This window comes from Bos taurus, chromosome X, assembly GCF_002263795.3.
Source record: "Bos taurus isolate L1 Dominette 01449 registration number 42190680 breed Hereford chromosome X, ARS-UCD2.0, whole genome shotgun sequence".
In the NCBI taxonomy this organism is placed as follows: domain Eukaryota; kingdom Metazoa; phylum Chordata; class Mammalia; order Artiodactyla; family Bovidae; genus Bos; species Bos taurus.
In genome coordinates, this window is record NC_037357.1 from 31511365 (window position 1) to 31537134 (window position 25770).

Below are 25770 nucleotides of genomic sequence, written 5' to 3' on the forward strand. Positions count from 1 at the left end.
CAAACAGTAATTTCCAGATAACATTGTTACTGCAATTACCAAGTTAAGAAAAGGCTGCTCAGCCGCTACTTGGGCAATGGAGAAAGTAATGAAAAAAAACAAACAGATTTGCTTTTCTCCTGTGGAGACAGTGCATTCAGAGGAAGCAGCCCCCGCCTTCTCTGCCAGCAGCTCTGAAGCAACCCTTCAGACCGGTCTTCTTCCTGGGGGCCGATCGTTCTTGGGCTTTGCGGTTGGAGGCTGTGCCAAGAGAGCCCGCTGGAGACCCAGAGACAAATCTGGCTGTTGCCCCACATTCTCTCCCCACTAAATCACAGTTTTCTTTCGCGGAAAGGTGGTTATTGTGTGGCTGTCAAACTGAGGCAAGTGAAACGTGCCCTAGTGACGGCACGCATTAGCAATAGCAGCTCCCTCTGTCACATGCAAGCTCTGAGGCAGTGACAAGGCAATTTGGCCCTGATAGGTAGGTGATTAAAAATAACAAAAGGCATAAAGAATGAGAGGGGAAAGCTCCTATTACCTTGTGGTCCCCAAACCGACAGGGTGGCCAAATACTCCCCACGTGAACAGAACCCCCAGTCAGAGGGGCAGATCCCAGGGCAGGGCATCGTCCCTGAACCAGCCGTGGATGGTTTCCTTGACCAGGTCTGGGAACGCAAGGTGGGTGGTGAGGGAGATAGCAGCAAGATCTAGGTTGGGTTTAAGGTCTGGGTCAAGACCTAAAAGTCTATGGTTAGAAACAGTGTTCCTGGCGGGGTGTGTGTGTGCTGGGGACTCCTGAGTGCGCTCAAGACTTGTGGACATTTCTCACAGTGTCATGTCTCAAATGGGGAAGCTTAGATGATAGCCAACCGGAAGAGGATTAAAGGCAAATTATCTCTCAGCTCAAGGGAACCCCGGTTTAAATTGGATTTGTGATCTAACATTTGCATGAGTGTAAGAACCACATCACCAGTGTGGGGTCCTGATGGGAGCCCACCTACCTAATCCCATGTGTCAGAATCTGGAAAATCGATTAGGTAGCAGAGCACTGGGCATGGAGAGGTCTCAACAGAAGAGAAATTGCCACAGTCCTGGGCAGACTACACATCAGGCCAGAACCTTTTCCCCACCTCAAAATATGGAAAAGGAGTTTTAGAGTCCCAGTTTCCCTGTGCTTAATGAACCTCTGTATATAACGATCAGTGAGCACCAAATCTACATCCTCACCCTGGCTTCTCCTGTAACCACTAAAATGTGAGCCTCCTGCCACGGGTCCTAATTGTCTATTTAAATCACCTCGTCCACACCGTCAGGCCACATGACACACGTGCCTGCCTATGGGTTCATTGCGAGAGGACAGGTGATTTGTCCTGTGAGAGGAGACCTTCGTGCAGATGCATTCCTGTCTTTACTACCCTCTGGTTTGGAAATTCTAAAGTCAGAGAGGGACAGAGCATCTTTGCTAAAGGGTTCTGGGCTTGGTCCCCACACCATCCAGAGAGCTGTCTCTTAAATATAATGCTTTGTCTCCCCTGGAAAAGACAAAGCCCTTTTCCCCTGGTGAAGCTTCTGCTGGCTGTATCAACTGCAGTTTTAACATAGAAAAAATGGAAGGAGAAAGGGATTGTGTGTGGGGAAAAATAGCTCTTTTTCTCAAGGCAGTTTTCTCCATGGATGTGAGTTGTAATGTATGTGAGAGCTCCTGTCAATCTCCATCAAGCAGGGCAGTTAGTGGAGTGGTTAGAGACATAGGCTTTGGCATCAGGCAAGTGCAGGCTGTCATCTCACCTCTCCCTCCTCCCACTCACCCAGCTGTGTGACTTTTAAAAAAAACAGCTTTATTGAGATTTAGGTACCATAAAATAACCTTTTAAAGTGTACAATTCAGTGATTTGTGGTAGTCACAGACTTATGCCATCATCACCACTGTCTAATCCCAGAATATGTTCATCACCCCAAAAAGAATTCTTGTGCCATGAGTACTCATTCCTCACTCCCCAAACCCCCAGCCCCTGGCAACTAGTAATCAACTTTCTATCTCTATAGCTATGCCTATTGTGTACATTTAATGTACATGGAATCATTCAACATGTGGTCTTTTGTATCTGGCTTCTTTCACTCAGCATAGTGTTTTCAAGATGCCTCTTTGTTGTAGCATGTACCAGTACTGTGTTCCCTGTTATGGCCGAATAATATTCTATGCTCTGGCTATACCATGTGCTGTTTGTCCACTCATCATTTCATGGATATTTCAGTTGTTTTCACTTTATGTCTATTTCCTCATGGCTAACGATGTTCTGCATCTTTTCACCTGCTTGTTGCCCATTCGTATATCCTCCTTGGAGAAACATCCATTCAGATCCCTTGCCAATTTTTTAATTGTGTTCAATTCAGTTCAGTCACTCAGTCATGTCCAACTCTTTGACACCCCATGGACTGCAGCACGCCAGGCATCCCTGTCCATCACCAACTCCCGGAGCTTGCTCAAACTCATGTCCATTGAGTCGGTGATGCCATCCAACCATCTCATCCTCTGTCATCCCCTTCTCCTCCTGCCTTCAATCTTTCCCAGCATCCGGGTTTTCCAGTGAGTCAGCTCTTTGCATCAGGTGGCCAAATTGTTGGAGCTTCACCTTCAGCACCAGTCTTTCCAATGAATGTTCAGGACTGATTTCCTTTAGGATTGACTGGTTGGATCTCCTGGCAGGTCAAGGGACTCTCAAGAGTCTTCTCTAACTCTTCTCTAAGCCTTCTCTAACTCTCTAACCACAGTTCAAAAACATCAGTTCTTTGGCGCTTAGCTTTCTTTATGGTCCAACTCTCACATCTATACATGACTACTGGAAAAACCATAGCTTTGACTAGATGGACCTTTGTTGACAAAGTAATGTCTCTGCTTTTGAATATGCTGTCTAGTTTGGTCATAGCTTTTCTTCCAAGGAGCAAGCGTCTTTTAATTTCATGCCTGCATTTTTATGGTTTCAGTTCCAGGCTTCTTTATATATTTTTGATACTAGACTGTTATCAGATATATGAACCACAACTGTTTTTCTCCCATTCTGTGGAGACATTTCTTGACTTTTCTGAGTTTCCTTAACTAAAAAAAGAAACTACAAGTGCAGCCTCCCAGATTTTTTAAAAAGAGTCAATGAAGTGATCCATTGGCACATGTGGCAGAGTGAGTGTCTGGCACACAGTGAACTTACCTCAGTAAGTCTTGTGATCATTCACTAGGATCAGCCAACTTAGATTCATGGTGAGACCGAGGCAAGGTGGGAGCCCTGGAGCCCTTAGTTTACATCTAATGAGTGTGATGTTCAAAGAGCTTTGAATTGACTAACGTGTTATTCCTAGAATGACTGGAGCTGTTTTATTTCAGATGATTACACTTGTATTCTAAATATATTTTATAGTTTTAGAAATTAACTGATAATTCCTGGCCAGTATTGGGATCTGCCACTTTCCATGTCTATATTTATAGCTCTTTCTGTTTTTCTCTCTATCTAAACAGCTAGCTGCCCATATACCACAAATGAGTCTATGAACAATAGGATAGAAATAGCCTAGTGTTGGGACAAATATTTAGAATTGGCACTTTCTTACTTAAGGCAAATCATGAAAGGATAGACCTCCAATTTCTTAATATGTTTGCCAACAGTATGTAAAACCTACTTATGACTCTGTTGTGGCTGAAACTGCTTTGTTCAACCAGAGATCTGGTAATTTCATATGCAGGGATTCTTTTAATACTGCTTCTGAATGCATTGGTATAAGAACCAGGATCCAATTTGTCCTAATACCATAATAGAAGTGGTAGCATTTATTAAGCACTCACCATCATACTCTTTTCACATTGCTCTTCACAAAATGCATGCAAAATAGATATCAGGGACCTTGTTTTAGAGAGCCAAAAATGGAGGCTCAGAGAGGTCAATCAGTTTGCCTACATTTGCACAGCTAGTAAATGCAAGAGCCCAGACTGGACCCCTAGTCCACGCAATTTCCAAATCTTTGTTCTCTCCTTTGTATGGCCTTATACCTCTTGGGAGCTTATACTTACCAGAGTTCTTATTCATTAATTATCTGGGTTATTTCTGTGTTTCAGAATCAGAAAGTCAATCCCTCCTAATCCACTGATAAAATGGTAGTACATAAAACCTGGTGTGCTGCAGTCCATGGGGTTGGAAAGAGTCAGACACAACATAGCAGCTGAACAACAACACAGAACAATTTAGATCTGTGTGTCACTCATTATCTTGAGAATCTTTTCATCTCAGAACTTCAACTTTTCTTTTGGAGTCAATGGAAGTTCTAAGATATTGGCTTTACATGGCTTCAGCAGGATCCCAGGGTTAAGAAACACCCACACTGTGTTGGTGAGCCACAGATAATTCATTTGCACCAGGCTGAAGTTTGGAGAGAGATGGCCAAAATGATTCAACATGGCTGGCTTTCCACATCAATGTGATTGTGCCATGTGCTGTAATTTATAGTGTAAACAAGTTTTCTGCAGAAGCTAAATTTATCATGCAACTAATTTAACATGCACAGAAGGAGCTGTTAAATTATTTCAGTCCCATTACTCAAAATGTTCAGAAAATTCCTCTGTATTAGAGCCAGTGCAGGATTGGCTCTGCAGCCAAGTGCATCAACATAAATGTTGAATTCCCTGGAGAAAATGCTTGCCTCATACTGTTACTTAGGGGAAATTTATGCCCAGGCACTGTGGAGCCCCTTCTAAAACAATTCTCATTTTGTTAAAACAATAGGATCAAATTTTCTATCAAGTTACCCAGCATCTCTACATTTATAAAACTTGTAGGCAGACACAAATGTCAATACAATGGTGATGTGTTTTTAAAGGATTAATACTTTAGGAAATGTGGAAGTGGAACCTGAGGGTTTTCCTGTGACTTTCTAATTTTGTCTTTACCTACATGGGAAGAATTCCTCATGGAAGCCATATGTGATGCCTCAAAACTGTTTAAATTGGAGTAATTATCAGAACAAATGGTGTCATTGGATGATATTAGTCTGTTTGTGTTCCTTCTGCCTACCCAATGAATCAACATTAATACAGATTTTTAGAAACACTTGAAACAGTCATCTGTGATTCCAGTTTTATTTTAAAATACAAGTTTAAAAATTGATTTAACGTTTTTACCTATTAAAACATACCTTTAGATTGATAGTTTCCATTACATAGTCCTTATCCAGAAAAGATGGATCCTTTTCTACCCAGTTTTTAAAGCTCTGAATCAGGAATAGGCATGAAATTTTATCTGGTGTGTGTTTGGCATCTGTTGAGATGATCGTATTTTTTTTATCATTTTATTTGTCAATGACATGATGTAGTATACGAATAGACTTCTCATTATCAAGCATTTTATGCACTCCTGAAATCTGGTAGATTAATATTTTATGATATGCAGTTCAGTTTTATTTTATGTATATTTGAATTTTATAGATTTGATAATGTTGATATAATATTAATAGACTTTGTACTAAAAAAAATGGATCTACTTCTACCTCTGATGTGAGAAAACTATTTGGGGCTGAAGTACAGTTCTTTTCCTTTCTGCAACTTTCACATTAACGTGAAAACACACTTCTCTAGTTTTACTTGGTTCCAAGTAAAAATGACATCTAATGTATTCAGGATAATCCAGGCTGAGTTATCTTGAGCCAATAATCACAATAGATGATAAAGGTGGGGTGATTCCCATGTGCTAGCATTGTCTCATTTAATAATTACAGCAATCCTATAAGGTGTTAGTGTTAGGAGTCCTCTCTCACCAAGGACCCACTTGGAAGTTCAAGGGATTTGAGCTAAGGTGATGCAGCCAGTGAGGGTTTCAACTTGGGCCTGACTGCAGAGCAGACTCAGGCCTTACACTCAACCCCTGCCTGTGCTCAGAAACCACATGCAACTCAGCTGGCTCTGCAAAGAGGCAAGTCACTGGTCTCTGAGGACTCTAACACAGGCTAGTTCTTGAAGATGTGTGTCCTTGTACTTGAGCTATGGCTGGCTTAGTTCACATTCATCACTCCTAGCAGAGACAAGTCCATTAGCTGTTGTTCCGCTTATAGTAATGAAGTACAATATGGGCATCATGTTTGATGGGAAAACTTCGTAAATGAGCGTATTCAGCATGGCCCCCAAGTCTGTACAGCTGGTCCCATAGGGAGCAGGGAGCCACTGACTAGGATTTCCGGTAGTGTAGGGGGAGAGCCCTGCCAAGGCACTGTGAACACCCCACAGATATTCAAATAGGCTGTGTAGGCCGAGGCTTGAGCCACAGATAATCTGAGTCTTGGCAGAACACCTAGTGATCTTTCATGAACGGGAGAGCACAAGACGATCTCGAGATGTACTTCAAGGCTATCTCCCACTTGCCTCCCCTCCCGTCTCCTCTGGGAGCCTGTCATGACACAATTTCCCATGGCTTCCCAGGGACTGGGGAGATATAGAACATTCTGTGCCACCACCACCACCCCCACACACACACCCCGAGGAAGAGAACTGCAGCCCATAAAACCCCTTAACTGAGGTCTAGAATGGGCTTCTCCACCACAGACTGCTTACTCTGCCAATGTCCGGTTCCAGTGGTCTTGATGGTGTCCTTTTTGGTGTGAGGGTCAAAGATCTAGGGGCAGCTCGTAGGTCTTCCTTGCTTTCATTATGTAAGTATGTAACTGCCTGACTCTAAAAGTAGCTGGCTGGATCTTTAGCAGTCCCATCACCCGGGCTTCACCCTGTCTTATATGTGTTGCCTGACAGGTGCTCATCTGTGCTCACCTGATGGGACACTCATAGGGACCCTGGGCTCTGTGTGCCCCAAGAAAGTCCAGCTGTAGGATTTTATAGGGTTGAAACACTGTCAGTATGGGTTAGAAGACAATCTGCCTCTTTTACCCTAAACAAACTGTGGGTATGTGTGTTTGTTGGAGAGGGTGTTCTTTTGATGCAAGAAAGAGCTGAACATATCAATCAGGTGAGCTTTTCATAAGCAACCGAGCAACATTGCTGTCAAGGTTTTATGTAGGCCTCAATGGTTAGGTTTGACTATTGTGCTTCAACAATCTGAAAGACAATGTGGATTATTTATGCTTTGGCCTCCAGGAAATCCTATCTGCCGTGTCAGTTCAGGTAAACAGTCCTTTTTGACAACCTTTCTCTAGAAAGGGGTTTGAGTAACAGTTTAAAGCACTCCAAGCTACAGTGCTGTGTTATCAGCAGCTAAGGATCTCACTAAGAACAGCCCCCAGCTCCCATCAAGTTTCATGGAAAGCACAGGGACTGCCAGCAGGCACCAGTTGTAGGGTGCTTAATAGCACCTTAATATTTTCAGTTTTGAAGAGTTTCCTTAGATGGAGATTAATGGACCAGCTCGATAAAGGAGTTCTTTACTTAATCCTTTAACAATTAGGAGCTGATGGGAAGAGAGAAGTAATGAAGTGCCCTGTGTGATTGGGACATTCTTGGCAGGAACCACAGGGGTTTCTGCTCTCTTTCAGCCACGGTTGCTCTAAGGAGCCTTCATGGAACGACATCTGCCTTACCTCATCAGTGGGGAATGGAATTTATGAGTCGTGTCTTCAGAGAGAGGAAGGTTGAATATGAGAGACCGTTCCCTCCCCTGGTCCTAGGGCAGGTATGCGAGCCATGGGAGCAGCAGGAGATACTCGTGAACAGAGAGGGACAGCCTAGTGTGAGGGGTGTGTGTGTGTTTTGGAGATGGGCAGAGTTCAGTGCCCTCAGAGTGGCTGGGAAGACATTGGGCATCAGGATCATCAGTGTCCCAACCCCGCTGATTCTAACTCCAACATTTCTGTAGAATCTGGTCCCTTCTCTCTCCCAAGCTGACTGTCAGTGTCCTGGTTCCCTGGACTATGACAACGGTGGTCTCACAGATGTCTGTGCTGCCTCCTTCTCCCAGTCCATCTATGGGTCCTTTGCTTTCAGAGATCTCTACGTCTGGCTCCCCATGTCCCTCTCCTGCTTAAAAACTGTGGTTCTTTCCTCTCTCTGTTCTTCTTCAGAATGAGGTAAGGTTTGGTTTGGTCTCACCCCAACCTACCTCCTTAGACTCAGCCCTTTACATTGGTGCTGACACACAGTATATTCCAACCAGACCAAGTGCCCCACTCTTCCCCAAACCTCAAGTCTCTTGTTACTTCTGCTTGTTCTCCTTAGGCTGCTCTTTCCTTCTTCCTCCCCTGGCAGTTCGTTCTGCCTCAGAGACATTGCTCAAAGACTACTGCTTCTGGGTAGCCTTCACCAGACTCTCTGAGTAGACATCAACATTCCTTCTTTTGAGTCCCTTCTTACATGCCTCTAACATTGAACTTACAACATTACATTGTTATTGTTTGTTTATCAAGTCTTATCCTTCTTAAGGTGTGAGTTTTTTTAGGGGAAGAGGCCATGTCATCTCACTGTTGCCTCCCCAGGGGCAAGCACAGTCATGGCAAGTAGTAATGATAGTTACAGTAATCACAGAGTGTCTACCAACCATCTCACATACATAATCTCACCTAATCCTCATACCAGCCTTCTGAAATAGGTACTATTATTGCTTCCATTGTACAGATTAGGAAACTGAAGCTATGATAAATAACTTGCCCTAGTCCACACTCAGTATGCTTTAGAAAGTGCAAATGTTAGTTGCTCAATTGTGTCCAACTCTTTGAGACCCTATGAACTGTAGTCTGCCAGGTTCCTCTCTCCATAGGATTTCTCAGGCAAGAATACTGGAGTGGGTTGCTGTGCCCTTCTCCAGGGGATCTCCCCAACCCAGGGATCAAACCCAGGTCTCCTGTATTGCAGACAGATTCTTTACTGAATGAACCACCAGAGAAGCCTGTTTTAGCACTAGGGTTCAAATTCAGCACAGCCCAACTGCAAAATCTGTGCTCTTGTGTGCTCCAACATTGTCTCACCCACAAATACCAAGCCCAGTAAATGATCCTGAATGAATCCCTATTACTCCGTATGAATGACTCTCCACAATTCATTCAAGATGACTCGGACAGTCCTACTGAAGAGTTGGCACCATCTACTATTAAGCTGTATGCTTGGGATATTTTTTAAAACAAAAGATTCTCTTTTTCCCTTTGGAATGATCCCAGAAGCTGTTGTCAGGTCTAGGTTGGCCCACTGGGTTATGATCTTCTCTAGGGAAATCCACTCTTAGATGTTTTCACACACACCCTGAAAAATGATACAATAATGTTTGGGTGTGTGTAACATTCTTGAAAGCCATCTGAATTCTATTAGGCAGTTTGTCTTTTGCATGATAACTTGAGTTCCCACATTTGGAGAAAATGTCATAACCCAGAGAAATATACCAAGAAAATGAAAATCAAATTCAAAATAAATCCCATGGAGGAGAAAATTGGTATTGTGCTGAATTTATGTGATCAATTCAACAGAAGTCCAAGGTTGAAGAGGTGGCAGTTTGATACAAGTCAATAATCATATACATCAAGGCTCATTCTATGAGCTTGGGCTTATGTATATGGTATAGATATAAATCCATACATGCCATGCGTGTGGATAGAAGTCAGATACTTACTCTTTTGTTTCCTACCTTTGCCTTGTATGTATGTACTCAGGACTCAAGCCAAACAGACTAGTCTGCATCCTTTGAATCTCTGAGATAGATATTATTTTTATGCCTACTGCACAGAGAAGTAAACTGAGGTTCAGAAAAATTAAGTAACTTAACTCATGTTCTCTAACAAAATCCTGTATAATATCCATGGAGCCATAATTACCCCCAACATATGACTTGACCAGATGAGTTGTTTTCACAATATATTCATCATCCCTGGGGTACCCCAGAGGTTCCCAAACCTGGCTGTGAGCCAAGCAGAATGACTCTTTTATTTGGAATTCCTAATACGATTTCACCTGGCAAGGGAGGAATCTTGGGTATGGGAAAGTTTGAAAACCATTGGTTTACAGCACAAGTCAGCAGACTTTATTACGCTCAGATAGTAAATATTTCAGGCTTTGGGGGCCCTATCTTCTCCATTATAGCTACTGAACCTGGCCACTGTGGCATAAAAGCTCAGTTAATATATACATGAATGGGTGTGACTATGTTACAATATGACTTTGAATTTGAATGCCATATAATTTTCATATGTCATGAAATATTATTCTTCTCTGGATTTTTTCTCAACCATTTCGAAATGTAAAACCAGTTTTAACTCACAGGCAGTATAAGAGCAGAAGGAAGGCTAGTTTGGACTGAAGGCCTCAGTTTGCCAACCCCTGGACTAGATAGATGGTCCCTAAGGGACCTCTCAATTCTCTCACTAAGGAACCAGAGTAACCTTGTGAGATGCCCTATTTTCTGAAACCCCAAGAAGACCATCATCTATAAAAGATACTCCTTCTCTGGTCTGTATGTCCATGGAAGGGTGCGTGATCTAGTTGGGACCCAGGCTGTGGACCCACTGGGTGACACTGGGCTAGAGGTCCCACCTAATACATCTTGGAGACTTATCCCCATAGAATACAATCTGATCTTCAAACTATTTGTCACTGCCCCAGCCCTCAGACTCGGAATTTCCAGGATTCCCAGTGGGTTGGTCATAAAATCGGACTTTTAAGTTAAAACCTTGAGAAAATTAAATGCAGCTTCTCCAGAGAAAAGAGCCTTTACCTTGGGGAAACAGAATGAATCCTTTGAAAAATATCACAGCCTCTTCCTCATCGCCTGCCTCACTATCCACAAATGCTTCAGTGCTGCCGAGACTACACAGCACTAGGTAGGGAAATAGACAATTTCCTGAGTAGTTCTAGTCCAGTCATATTTCATTTCCCCAACCTACTTTATGAAGAGGAAGTGTCTTTTAAGGAGTCAGTAAGACTAAGATACTATTCTAGAAAAGGGTCCACAGTAAGAGGCTGCCTGACAAGAAAGCTCAGGTCTTCAGGCACCCCTGGACTCTCTGGAATGCCCAGCCCAGCTCTGCTGTGTTATTCATTTGGAGAAAAAAATGAATACACTTACTCTGATTGCTATCAGCTATGAATATTTATGAGGACAATGGTAATTTAAGCTAGTCCCCTGAAAACCCCAAAATAATTGAGAGAGAAGCTATGGTTCTCAGTTTTTGAGTGCGTAAAACCTGACTGAAACAGCCTCCTCCCCTCCCCCACACAATGGAACTACCTCCCAAGCCCATTGCACGTCCAGTGTCCAAGTGTGGGCTACAGAGAACAGCACTCAGGCTGCCAGATGGAAGCTCTGAGATAGCACAGGGCAACTCCTAACTGGTAGAACTGAAAATAGTTAAAGCTACAGTAGAAACAAATGTCTGACAGCACGAGACAAAGGCTGTAGCCGTACATGGGCGATGTTGTAGGTACCTCCTCTGGGTGACAGGTGACAGAGGTAACGCTTTAGGCACTTCCAGCTGGAAGAGCCATGGTCCGTTTATGCATCATCCACCAATATGGCAGCTACTTCCATTCTGGAAGCCAGAATCCAGCCCATATCAAGTAGTGCACCTGATGGTCTGTCTGCCCAGAGGGGCCTCATTTTGTAATTCACAGAAAGGCACTGTGCAGGCTGCAGAACCACTCGGGGTTCAGAAGGTTGCTTCTGAGCAAGGATTCTGGGTCAAGTAACAGCTCATGAAGCCCAGTCTTGCATGTGAAGGTTAAAGTCAGGCGTGTCTTGGAACCACCTCCTGAGAGTGGTAGGCTCAAAGACAGAACCCAAGGTGAGCACAATGTCCAATGGGGGCCATCCTTGACCTCTTTCTCTGGGTCCACAGGTCACTTTGCAGATATAGGAGCAGGTAATCAAAGACAGGCCTTTTTTTTTTTTTTTTTTTTTTTAACTCTCACTTGGAACTACCTAGGTATTTCCTCTTGCAACTGGCCTTCTAATTCTCCAGGGGATCTTAGTCACTCTGGAGGATTTCAGGAAACCCAAAACAACCACGACGTGTTTAGAACATTGTAGAAGAATAAATCCAAACCCTGAAACTTCCCAAACTCCTTAAGGATCTTTGAACCTCTCCTCACCTGGTCAAGGGCTTCCAATGATGCCTGCTAGCTGATGCCTTTGCCAGTCTTTGGGTTACCATCAGAACTTTCTTGGTATTATTCAAATGTTTACAGCACCATTGCTCAGGTACTAATAGCAACAATAGTAATAATAGCCAAGATGAAAGCAAAAGCCACCTGTATTGACTCCAAGGCAATTTGTATAAGCTTTATTTTTGAAATCCTTCCAAAATTTCTCCAAAATAGGTATTATTATTGCTCATTTTAACATGTGAGAAAATTTAGATTCCAAGAGTTTTATTAACTAGTTCAAGACTACAAACCCATTAGAAAATCCAGTATTTGAACTCAGATGTGTCTGACTCTTAAGCCCTTGATCTGAGACTCAAGCTGCCACAACTAAAGGCTTCATTTTCATGGAACCTTCTGGAATAATGTTTCAAGCTCTCTGTTTTTTCCACTTCAAAGTCACCTGAGCATTCCACTCTGTGAAGTGGCAAGGTTTCTAGACAACAGATGTTACAGTTGCAAGTAATATGAGGCCTGTCACACCATAGTGTCCTAGGGTTTCCTGGTGCCAAGAGCCCTCTGAGGCCACCAGGATCCGCTCAAGGCCCAGAGAATTAGGAACAGAGAAGACCCTGAACATGGCTCTTCCTTCCTCCTCCAAGGCCTCCCAAGTCTTCTTTTTGTTCATCCCATCTCATCTGTCCCAACCTTCAGCATCTAAGCTTTTCTAGACCAGGACTTGTTTTTGTTGACACAATCTAATGAATTATTTTATTTAATACTCAAGAAATGATGTCATAGATAAAATGAAAACAGAATTTTCACACAAAGGCAGACCCCGTGAAGCACTAGATCCTGAAAAAAAAACATCTGAAGTCACAAAGGATCACTGATTTGTTCTGTTTTCATCTACAGCAAGTCCCCCTGTTCTGAGAGTGTGTTCATAAGTCCAATTTATTTGTAAGTCTGACAAAGTTAGCCTAGGTACCCAACTAAAATGATCAACTGTACAGTACTGTACTGCAGTAGGTTTACAAAACTGTCCCATGTGGCTCAACTGGTAAAGAATCCACCTGCAATGAGGCAGACATGGGTTCGATCCCAGGGTTGGTAAGATCCCCTAGAAAAGGGAAAGGCTACTCACTCCAGTATTCTGCCCTGGAGAATTCCATGGGCTACAGTCCATGAGGTCGCAGAGTCGGACATAACTGAGCAACTTTCACTTTCACTTTTCACACAAATAATACTTAAAAACAAACACACAAAACATAAAGAAAACATTTTTTAATCTTACAGAATAGTACCTGGAAAAGTACAATAGTATAGTCAAACAGCTGGCATACAGGGGCAAGTTCACATCTTTGAAAGTTCACAACTTGAAGGCTTCTATGTAGGGATTTACTGTAATTGAGAAATGGGAGAACAACTGTTGTTGTCATTGTTGATGACCACACACGTGGGCAGACATTCACCTCAGTGTGGTCTGTTCACATATGGGGCTCTCCAGTGTGTGCTGAATCTGTCTCTGGAACTATAATCTCATGAAAAGAGATTACCATTTTTCTGCTGAGACCACCTGAACTGCAATGGGCATGAATGGTGCTGCTATAATAATTAAATCCCAAATCTTTCAATAATCCTCCACTTTCCCTAGAGTAATGTTCAGCATTAGTTCGAGATGGAAATGCAAACAAGTACATGTAGATTCAATAATAAAGCTTAATAGATCAGGGAAGGAGTGGGATGAAATGAATGCTTAACACCTCCAGAGATAACTCATGATCATTTGCCTTTCTAGTCATTTCCTTGACTTGTGTTTGCCAGGACTTGAATCTATGCATCAGACTGTCCTTTATTTTATTAACAACCAGCTCCACACCAAGCTTGTTGCACGGGAAGTGTTTAATGTCAATCATTATACAGATTGGCCGACTATTTCTAGAACTGTTCACTGGAGGGCCTTTCATTTCCATGTTAAGATCTTATCAAGTTGATTGGAGAGTCGAATCAGTGCTGAGTTCTGCTCTCCATGCCCTGGTTCTAACTGAAGGAGAGTAGCTTAAAGATCATGAGCCCATTTCTGGATCTTAAAGACCCCTGAGACATTTCCTGAGTCACCACAGCAAACTTTGGTTTGGTTGGCAAAATGAGATGAGAGAAACAAAGTCTCACTAAGACTTTGCTTGTGATGATTTGGTAACAGTTATTTCTAACTGGCAATTTATTTCCAAACTAACTGCATTGCTTTATGTTTTCATTCCTCATACATTGCTTCATGTTATGCTCACTGCCACCACCCTGCAAGGAGTTTAATTATTAATATTATCCCATTTAACTGATGAGGGACATAGATGAGGTACAGAGACGTAAATGACTTGTCAATTGTATCAGAGTTTATAATTAACCTGCAGTTGAATTCAACATTTTGATTCCACGTCAGTTTTGTTTTGTGGGATTGTTGTTGCTGTTGATTTTCTTTCTTATTCTTCCCTTTGTAAGTTACATCCTCTAATAAAACATTACATACTCTGGCTGGAGATGTTATGGCTGGAGATGGTCTGGGTTCTGTGTTTGCCGCCATGATTTATGAGCTGTGTGACCGTGAGCAGGTTCCTTAACCTCTCTAGACCTCACTGTAGCCCCACTTTCCAGAAGGGGCTAATAATTTCCACCTGAAAATGGGGCTAATTATTATTTTGAGAACTTCCCTCATAAGATCCAAATTACATGCTGCTAGTCAAATAGTTAGGGCTTCCCTGGTGGCTCAGTGGTAAAGAATCTGCTTACCAATGCAGAAGACATGGGTTCGATCCCTAAGTCGGGAAGATTCCATTGGAGAATGACATGGCAACCCACTCCAGTATTCTTGCCTGGAGAATCCCATGGACAGAGGAGCCTGGTGGGCTACAGTCCATGGGGTTGCAAAGAGTCAGACACAACTGAGCGACTAAACAATAACAACAATCAAATACTTAGCACCTTCCCTGACACAGAAATAGACTCTCTAAAGGGTTAGAATCATTTAAACATTTATCATTTATTTTGCTGAACCCTTACATGTAAACTAACACATAGACGTTGCCTACCGGAACACACACACAGAAAATGAAGCCCATCACAGGTCGTTTTTAAATGTTTGAGTTCTATTCCTTATGAGAATGATACAGTCTTCATTTACCACAATGGGTTGTAAAGAATTATTTGTTCAGTCATAAGCCTGCAACTTCAAAAGAAATGGTAACATACATTTTGTCTACTTCTCTAAAATCTTCCAAACATCCACTAGTCTCTTGAAGGACAGTCATAAATCCTGCAAATTTCACTCATCTGAAACCAACTCTAACAACTATCTTTCCCACGAATCATCCTTTATATCCATCTTCCAGTTTCAGTGAACACATTCTGGTCTTAGGTTATTGAGCACAAAACTGGAGGAACTGGACTTTCGTTGGAGATTTTCTGAAACCCACTGTGACCTGAATCCCTTTCTAACATTTGGACATAACCTCCAAAATAATGTGCTCTCCTAGTTATCAAATTAGAAGTTGCTTTTTGCCTTCCAGCTTACCTTCTGGAAAATGCACACAAGTGGGAATCAGGAGATGGGAGTTTTAGGATGGGCTGTAGCACTAATTAGCTGTGTGACCTTGAACAAAACACTTGGCTTCCCTGAACTTTTCTTTGCTTGTCTGCAAAATGAGGCTGGTGGGCTACATCATTTCTGGGAAGACATTGTGTGGAAGGCTGAGGTGGATAAGTTGCCACACCTGTGTACATGGGACCTGCGGACTGGGGGGTGCTCAGTGGACAGCCAGTGCTGGGATCAGCCAGAGCTGGCAGGGGGGAGAGGGAAAGAGGATTCTTTCTGAGATGGAGATTCTTTCTCAGAAGCTTTTGTGAAGGAGGTGGGATCTGACTGAGCTGTCTAGGAAAAAATAGAACTTTCAGAGTTGAAGAAGGGACTTCTAGCCAGGGAGTGGAGCCTGATGCTGAGTCTGAAAGTAAGAAAGAGCCAAGTATGCTCAGAAACTAGTAATCAGTCCAGCGAAGCTGGGGCTGGCTCCACTTGAAGCCTGGGGATGAGGTCAAAACTTGTGTTTAAGAAATAAAAATAGTAACACCAGTTGGGCTTTGAAAAGAGTGTAACTGGAATTCTAAGACAGTAAGTCACTCTTCATGGTGTAGCTCAAGTTTGGAGTTAGAAAGCGGGTGGCACTGGAATTAATATCCCTATAGAAACAGAAAGGCTCTGCCTGCTCGATAAACAATTTTGAAAGTGCTAGTTCATCACCCAAATTCTGACCACTCATATTTTTCAGGTACCTTGCCTTAGGAGAGAAAGATTTCTTATACATATCGTGGGCTTACATCTCTGGGATCAAATTTTACAGGAAGAGATCGGTCATATATCAAAAGGTTAATGACGAGCCATTTCTCACCCAGCTATTTTGTGGCCACCGAGCTGCCACAGTGCAGAGGGCACTGGAAGGCAACGGAAGTTCACTGGGCCTTTTGCCTCGGTCATCCATAGAGCCCCAGCAGGCTCCAACAACAGCCTCTGCAGCCAGGGGCTGCCCTCATGCCCCTGTTCTTTCATGGGAGACTCAAAGCATCTTTTCTTGTAGAGATCCACCGCCACATTCTGCCTCCACAATGATTGATCAGTACATTTATTACGCTTTCAGTAGTAAAAATATATAGACTCCAGTCATCTCTGGAGATGCTGAAATAGTCCTTTTTTCCCCTTGATTTAGGGGAAGGTAGAGAGGGAGGATGTGTGCAGAGTCAGACATAAATATAAGAGCTCAAATATCTAATTAGCTGAAAGAATCTTGGTTCCCTCTGCACCTTTGACAGAATTGCAGCTGTCAGATTGGAGCATCAATATTTTATCCTCGTCTCAAGATGTATCTGAGGATGATTTAGAAAAGACGCTTTCTAACGTCAGTGCCACTGGTGTTTTTTTTTTTTTTTTTTGTAGGATGCTTGAAGATGACTTGAAGCTGAGCAGTGATGAAGATGACCTTGAGCCCATGAAGACCTTGACCACTCAGTGCACTGCCACTGAGCTCTACCAGGTAGGAACAGCATAGGGCTCATTCTGGACCGGCAGGGAGGGAGCTGAAGGAACTGGAATGGTTTTGCCATCCACAAGCCTACCTGCTGCTTCATCACTGGGCTTTGGAGCAAGGGAAACAAGCAAGGGCAGGCAGAGTGTTCTGGACCAGGTCAACTCAGCTCACACTTTCAGTGAAGAGATGCTGAGCTCTTAAAATTCACTGCTTTCACCCCTGCCTTTGCTCCCTCCTCACCATATACACCTACTGGTCATCAAAAGCAGTACAGATCGTCTTTCCCTATCCTGGGCTAAGTATGGTCTTGAGTGCAGTGTAACTTTCCCATAGTGACTCCAGCCAAGACTTAGCACCCAGACTCATCCATTCCTTAGAGTATAAATGTGACTACCCACATGAGCCTTAAGGCAAAAGACATTTGGCAAAAAGTTGTTGCTACCCTGATTTCTTCCATTTTGCATCATTAATATTTACAGGACTTAACACCAAATTAGACGGCAAGAATGTGTGTTTGCAGCATTTCCAATGAGCCCAGACCTGTTGATTTAAAAAGGTCAGGTGTCATATATGAATCATGAGAATGGCAGTGGAGTGTGTAGTATCAGTGATGCTCATGTGTGTCCTTTAGGACAGAAACCTGTCTTGCCTGTGGGGTCCTCCTGGGTGTCCCAAGAATCTCAAATAAACACAGAACAGTTACCTTAGGAAAAAAAAAAAAAAGCTAAGACCTAATCATGTTCTTTCTATAGTGAAGTCTGCTGAGTTTATAAAACTGAAACCAGGGTGTTTCAAGGCATGCTCAAGCGCTAGTATTTCAAGGTAGTTAACCAGTACAGAATTCCACATTCACTAAATATTTTGTGAGGAGCCTGCAAAGAAAACCTTAGGAAAAACTGTCCAAGGCTCACCGACTCCATTCTCATCTATAATTGTTGACCCCACGAGAATGCTTACCATTTAGTATAATTTTAAAATTGAGTACATCTTCAATGTTAGGTGGCCAAAATTCCCCTCTCCCTTATTTTCTCCACTTTATTCGGCTTGTATTTTGGATAATATGTAAAAATTGCATCTTTGTAACTTTGATGCTTTATAAAGACCAAGCACCTTTGTCTCCCAGGAGCTTGTGGTATGTTTCCTGAATGCAAGCAATCCCTTTCCTACTTGGGCTCCAGAGCAAATGGAAAATGCACACTTACATTCCCGTGTGTGCCACTCCTGCTTTCAGTGTTTAATATGCCAGTGACCAGAACATTATAATGGCAAATAACCCCTCCAAAAAAATCCTAGGTCATTGATTTTGACAGATGCAACATGACTTTTTAATGAACCCACTTCCAGCAAGTCATCAACAGTAAGCGAAAGTAGAGTTTGGAGGTTGACTTCTTCATGTGATTATGCAAGTGCAGTCTGCTCTTTTGGCTTCTCGAGTTATTGTTTTCTGTATTTATCTGAAGAAGTGGCATTAGGTCAGTTGTCCTGAATCCTTTAGGGGTTTAAGATGTTTCAGGTGAGTGTGTCAATGCCTTGACCCTCAGGTAATCCCTGCTGGTGAGTTTGTGGTGCTCCATGGCACACTGCCCTTGGCCTGGTCATGCCTTCCCCAACAGAGGTTCTCATTTGAAGAGGGAGTCGACCTGGGATATCTAAAGTAAGGCAAAATAACAACTTATTCCCTCTAACTGAGTCTAGCAAGAAGTGGGCATAAAGTTATAAACATTTGCAAATGAACCCTCCTTATAGTCTGAGGACTAGTTACGAAGCCCGAAGGCTCAAGGTCAGGAGACAATGCTCCTGTGGTAGAAGGCAGGCGCTGTGACACCAAGTTTTGATGAGTTCTGGCTTTCTGGGACCAAATATTCTTTTTCAAAAATGCATGGGTTAACATCATTTTCCTTTTTTTGTCATTGTGATAAAACCCAAATAACATAAAATCCACTATTTTAAAGTCTAAAATTCAGCGGCATTGAGTCCATTCACAAGCTTGTGGATCCAACACCAGTTCTAAAATATTTTTGTCACCCCACAAGGAAATCATACACTGAGCTGCTACTCCCCAGCTCCCCTACCTCCCAGCCCTTGACAACCACTAGTCTACTTTCTGTCTCCGTGGATTTGCCTTTTTCATTTGAATGAAATCATACAATACATGACCTTTTGTGTCTGGCTTCTTTCACTCAGCATTGTGTGTTTTAGGTGCATCCATGTTGTGGCCTGGATCAATACTTTCATTTTTTATGGCTAAATACTATTCTGCTGCCTTTTGTTCATCCATTCCTCAAGTGATGGACACTGGGCTCCACCTTTTGGCTATCAGAAATAGAGTTGCCGTGAGCCTTGGTGTATACGTTCTTGTTGAACACCTGTTTTCAGTTCTTTTGAATTGAATCTCTCAATTCTTTCAGTCGTTCCCCCCTAGAAATGGAATTGTTGAATCATATGGTAATTTATGTTCAACTTACCGAGGAACAACCAAAATCATTTTCTTTTCCAATGAGATAACATGGCACCACATAGGTCATATGGTACTATTCCCTCATCTTTTAATTGAGCCCATCACATTTCCAGCAACATTAGAAGTTCTGAGCACTCCCACTGATCTGTGCCAGACATTAAGTTAGGTGGTTGGTCTTACTCAAACCTCATGGCAAATGTTAGTGGTAGATTTGGGCCTCCAGTCCGAGCTGTGGAATTGCAGAATCATTCTATTTTGGGCAGGATGGTTGGAGGGAAAGCATCCAAACAAATGCACAGGTGCGATAAATGATGTGTCCTAGGGATCAGACCACTCCATGGGTTTGAGCCGGCATTATGCATAGAAACTTTCTCAGAACCCAGTAACTACATTCAGACACACATAGTTAAATTAAAAAAAAAAGCCTTTAGCTTTCTGGAGACTTCTTCAGATCATCTCATTCATAATCATTGCACCTGTGCTCACCTAAGGAGACCCAAATTGCCCAGATTTGGTGAGTATACATGAATCTTTTCCCCAAAGCTCCTAAGACCATATGCTATGGTTTGTGATATAAAGAATCCCGAAAGAATGCATTGTAAATGCTTGTATGAAGAGGAAGCATGGGTTCAAGATGTGTCAGCTTCTAATTTGACCTTTCATTCCAAGTTCTCTCCTAATCAGAATGCTGTGCCCTCTCCCTGCCCCTCTATGGGCACCCTCCATGGCAGTATTGGCTGTTCTGAGTGGGTCCTCTGCACAGACACCAATAGAACCATTAGGATGTGTTTAAATGCTAAGTATTACTCCTGCAAACAGGGAAATACAGCAGGAAGCCTTAAGGGGAAGATCTTCATACATACATACAAATTAAAGATGCTAAATGCTCAGCTATGGAGACCCAGGAATATAAATATATTTTTTACAAGATATTTTACCTTCTGGTGACTCTTTAAAGTCAGAGATGCATGATCATATATGCACATGGTTTCAGTTAAAAAGCCCTGGTGATTGTACCCTGAAAATATTTGTTAAAAGTTTGCATACTCTCTCCACATACCCCACTGCACTTCACTGTCTTGGTTGGGACAGTTTGGGAGGCAACTGAGTCCATAGGTGAACACAGGTGGCCTCATGGAGGAGAGTGAGCAAGAGCATAGGTGTGTAGTCTGACAGGCTTGAATCCTAGCTCTGTCACTTGTCTGGTGATCTTGGGATAAAGACCTAAGTATCTATAAAATGGAGGTAATTGAGGTAACAATAGCTCCTTCTTCATTGGATCATAGTGAAGGTTCAATGAGTAAGTGAATTAATACAGGCCAAATCATGTGAAATTATGGTCAGCACTTAGTACTCACCTCTTTACATCATCATCATCTGTTACTATTACTACTAATGATCTAAAGTGTCTCATATTTGAAAGAAAAGATACATTACTTTCTCTTTTCTTGCGAGGAATTGAAGGTGAAATAGAGTTGCTGAATTAACTATCTGGAGAAGAGTCAGTTTGTGGCAAACTTGAATGAAAAGATCTGTCTTTTCCTAACACATATTAGCTGTGTGCACCTTGCCATGAGGAATTGTAAATGTAGTCATTGGGAGCATAGCTTTTGCAAATTTATAGTTACTAAAGGGAACAGGATTGGGGAGGGATAAATTAGGAGCTTGGGATTAGCAGATACACACTACTAGGTATAAAATAGATAAATAACAAGTACCTACTGTATAGCACAGGAAACTCTATTCAGTATCTTGTAATAACCTATAGTGGAAAAGAGTCTGAAAAAGCATATATATATATAACCGAATCACTTTGCTGTAATTAACACAAATTGAAAAAAAAATAGTTTTAAAAGAGCATGGTTTTTCGACTAGAGCAGCCTGGACTTTAATCTCATTAATAAACTGGAATAACCAGTCTCATCTAACTCTGAGGACAAGATGAAGATTGTGTATAAGAAAATGCTTTGAAAAACACAATCGCTACACAAATTGGTCATTGTCCTTCCTTATGGCCCTTTTAAACATGAGTTGGAAGCCCCTTCTTAGGGGTCCATTGGTAAATAGATCTTGCCCTTCATTTTGGCCTTAGCATTCAGTGGGATCTATTAGGAACTGCGTTGAATGTCCTAACTGCACCCAAAAACATCTATTGGGTATGGATGACTCTTCCTCGCCTCTGAGCCCCGACGAGTTTTAACCCAGATATCCCAGGAAGAAAGGCCAGGTTGCCAATGACACTGCCCAAAGTCCTCCAGGAAAATTATGTCTAAAACAGAGCTTTTCTTCAAAGGACTAACATGGGTGCAGAGTTGAGTCATACCAGTTCTTATTTCTCTTTCTGAGTTCTTGCTGTGCCCTAGAGAAAGACTATAGGGTTTACTGTGAAGCTGTAGTCATCCTGGTTTTCTCTCAGGGGCTTCCTATGAATGGGAAATAAATAATAACTTCAAGTTGGCATTGGACATTAGAATGTTCAAGAACAATGCTTGAACTGGATGCAGTGTTTTGAATTTAGTCTGCATGAACATACATGTTGCAATGAGTTCTGTTTTGTTTTTGAAGTCAGCTATCAATAATATGGTTGGGTGTATAGCAGAGTGATTCAGTTATAGATACATATATATTTTGTAAATCAATGATGATGTGCTTCGGTTCATGGGGTCACAAAGAGTTGGACACGACTGAGTGACTGAACTGAATTGAACTGATATTTCAATAAAAGTTTTAAAAAGTAACATGGTTGGGATGGGAGGGCTCCGTATGTCCATTACCTAGCTGACTGTATTTTTCCTTCTCAGCTGCCACTCTTGGCATCATAAATATAAAACCCAGCAACGGCCTTCCCCATCCAACACTTACTGGGTTGCCATTTTCCAGCCAGTCATGGAGGGTGGGCAGTGACACTGTGGTGAGTCCCCTGGGGTTTGGCTGGAGAGTAGCACAGCCCAGTAGGGCGGGCTTCCTGCAAGTGTAGGTGTGGGGTTTTCTGCACACCCTCATCCCTCATACCACTGAGCCTGCGGTTTTCCTTTTGGTCCATTTTCCTTCTTCTATTTCTTGGGATTAAATGAGGGGTTAAACCTTGAATCAATTTTCATTTACAGCTGAGAAGCAGTTATTGATGCTGTGTTTGCAGTTCAATAAAAGATCTAAAGATATAGACCCAGTGCTTCTCTTTCAATATAAGCCACCTAATCAGTCGCAAATATTTTTTTAACAAATAAATTGTATGGAGAGGTTTATTAAAATTGCTGTTTTTAAAGTTTTAAGCTATCCACAACTTGATCAATTCCAAAGGCTTCTAGCATGTGTAGTGTCCAAACTCCAGAGCCCCCTCTGGTACATATTCATAGAAGTGGGTAAATACCTTCTTGATATTTCCTTGAATGTTATCCTGATGCTTGATTTATGCAGCTCGAAGCATGTAATGTCTGTTAAACTCTGGCAGTAGGGTAGTCTGTGATACTTGGGTTTTGATGCCAAGTTATATCTGGGCATGGCTCTCTGGTGACCTAATCATCTCCGATTGACATTAGCAGCATCAGAGTTTAGCATTATAAAAGCCATAAAAGAAATAGGTATTGTTAGAAACAACCTTTAGAGAATTTTAATATTAATACCATCTTAATGATTAATGTGAATGAGACTGAAACCTTAGGTGAGTTCATTTAACCCAGTTAGAAATTCAGAAAATGGGTACTATGGTGGAAATGTTCAATTAGTGGCAGTCTCAGCTAAAGGACTCTAGGTAAAGCTTGGAGTGGTGTGTTGGTGCTTTAAAAACGGAACTGAACAATTTCAATTTGCTTTGAGCACAAAGACATTCTAATGAGTTGTGTCTGGACACATTATTGTAAGTAGCTCCGATGTACCCAATTTTATTTAAACCAATCTTCTTTCTTTTTCCGCCTAGGGATTGCCCTTAGAAATGAGGTACTCAATTCAAAGCATGTAACTGGGGATGTGTGGACTTTTCAACAGATGCTAATAACAGAGCTGCACCTCAAGCCTGTTATCATTTACAGAAAAATATTGTCCTGAAGCTCTTCTCCTCCACTTCATAATTTTACTTTTTATCTGAAGATCACTAATTACCTCACAGACACAAAACAGCTTGTTTTTAATCCAGTTTCTTGACACCAGTGTGGGTGTTATACTGGGTTTGTTTTTGTTTGTTAGTTTCTGTTCTTATGGTGGGGCCCTTTCACTGAGTAGGTTGCTATTTGATGCATGAATGTTGTGTCAGTTGTGTCTGACTCTCTGCGGCCCCGTGGACTCTGTCCTTGGGATTTCCCAGGCAAGAATACTGGAGTGGATAGCCATTCCCTTCTCCAGGTGATCTTCCCGACCCAGAGATCAAACCCACATCTCTTAGGTCTCCTGCATTGGTGGGCAAATTCTTTACCACTAGTACCACCTGGGAAGTGAAAGTGAAGTCGCTCAGTCATGTCTGACTTTTTGCGACCTCATGGACCATAGCCTGCCAGGCTCCTCCATCCATGGGATTTTCCAGGCAAGATTACTGGAGTGTGTTGCCATTTCCTTCTCCAGGAGATCTTCCTGTCCCAGAAGTTGAACCCAGGTCTCCTGAATTGCAGGCAGACTCTTTACCATCTGAGCCACCAGGGAATCACCACCTGTGAAGCCCACTGTTATTTGATAATTGCACATGAAGTGATTTACATGGGAGAAGAAAACCTGAACATTCTGGGAGATTTGAGATGCATTCCTTGCACCTGTGATGTATACTGAACTTTCCAAACCTAGCGACCAAGAGAAATTCTGGCCTGCTTTTCTGATTAAAGTTTGCTAATGGAAAGGGCAGAGGGCATACATTTTACTGCCTCTCTCAGCTGGCCCCTGACGTGCTATAGTGAATTCATTCATTGTGACAACAGATACTCTACCCTGCTGTAATGGTTCCGATTTTTTAGCCACAGTTCTTCCCTTATCATGCTGAACAAGTTGTTACCTCCCCAAGATTTCTCTGCATTTCCATTTACTTTGTTATACGCAGAAAGGCTGGGGAAGGCCTCTTCCATAATGACATCTATGTGGCATCCACAGCAAGAAAGATCAGCCTGTCAGAGCTATAGAAACAGCAGATGGATTAGGAGGAAACCAGGTGCAAAATAACTTTGATAGAGTCTTTTAATGTAAACAGTTTATCTGTCATTGCCTTTCATTGAAATCCCACGCAGAATGAGGACATTCAGGCTGTTCAGGCTGCAGAAGGTAGCAGAATAAAATCCATACGTTGTCATACTCTTAACTCTCCAGCAATTAGAGAATGAGAAGATATTTTAATTTATTCATTAAAGACAGGAAAGTAAATAGGATAACATATAAGGTTAATAGAATAACATTGGCCTTCATATTCCCAAGATTGTGTTTCCCATTTGGCTGTATTAGCATAGAGACTAGATTAATAAGAAACTGCTTAGGGCTTGTATGATGTGATTTTTAATATGCTGCAGGCAAGTCTGTGACTGTTTAGAAACCTGCTGAATTTTTTCATTGTAATTAGGTCTTCTACATTAAGTATGAAATATTTTGACTTGTAATCTCCATAGATTGTCTTTTTTATTGTAATCGCCATACAATGCTTTGAACACTCAGAGATGCAGAGGAGCACATTTTCACACATGTTGTGTCCATCACCACTGATGACCCAATCCTGACTAATGTCCACGACCACGTATGAATTGTCCATCTATGAGCATTTCCATGGCAAACCCAATGGCTGTTTTGCTTAGCTGAACGTTTTCTCACCATGACTGTACATCAGACATTGGTAAGGATGTACTGCTTATCCCAAGGTCCAAGTGGAAACAAAAATGGGTACAGTCTGTTGTTTCAGAAACAATAACTCTCCTGTAGGACATGAATGACCACAGCCTTTTGTCCACAAAGAACACATGACACATATCTGCCTCTGTAGAGAGGGCGGGAGGGGAGTAACAGCCACCTCCACGAAGCTGAGGATCATGAAGTCTGTGTGAGTCAAAGTGCTGGAAGGAACAGCACCATGTTACTCTCGTCACTGCCTAGGCTGGGCTAGGAAGGAAGTGGCTGGGCTGGGCTGGCCTGAAGGAAGCGGCTGGGTCGCGCTGGTCCTCTCACTACTCTCACCTTCACTCTGTTTGGTCCAAGCTTGCTCTTTTCCTTTTTTTTTTTTCCTAAGTCGCTTCAGTCGTGTCCGACTCTGCGCGACC

General features: G+C 42.3%; 1 protein-coding gene across 11 annotated transcripts in view; it reads left to right on the forward strand.

The window, feature by feature from the left end:
* Positions 1–25770, forward strand: part of AFF2 (ALF transcription elongation factor 2) — a 534314-nt gene that overhangs the window by 394021 nt on the left and 114523 nt on the right. For all 11 annotated transcript variants that reach the window (XM_024988032.2, XM_024988034.2, XM_059883420.1 and 8 more), the window contains one exon: positions 17004–17100. In XM_024988032.2, the coding sequence (XP_024843800.1) occupies positions 17004–17100 (97 nt within the window). The remainder of the gene's footprint in view (positions 1–17003; positions 17101–25770) is intronic.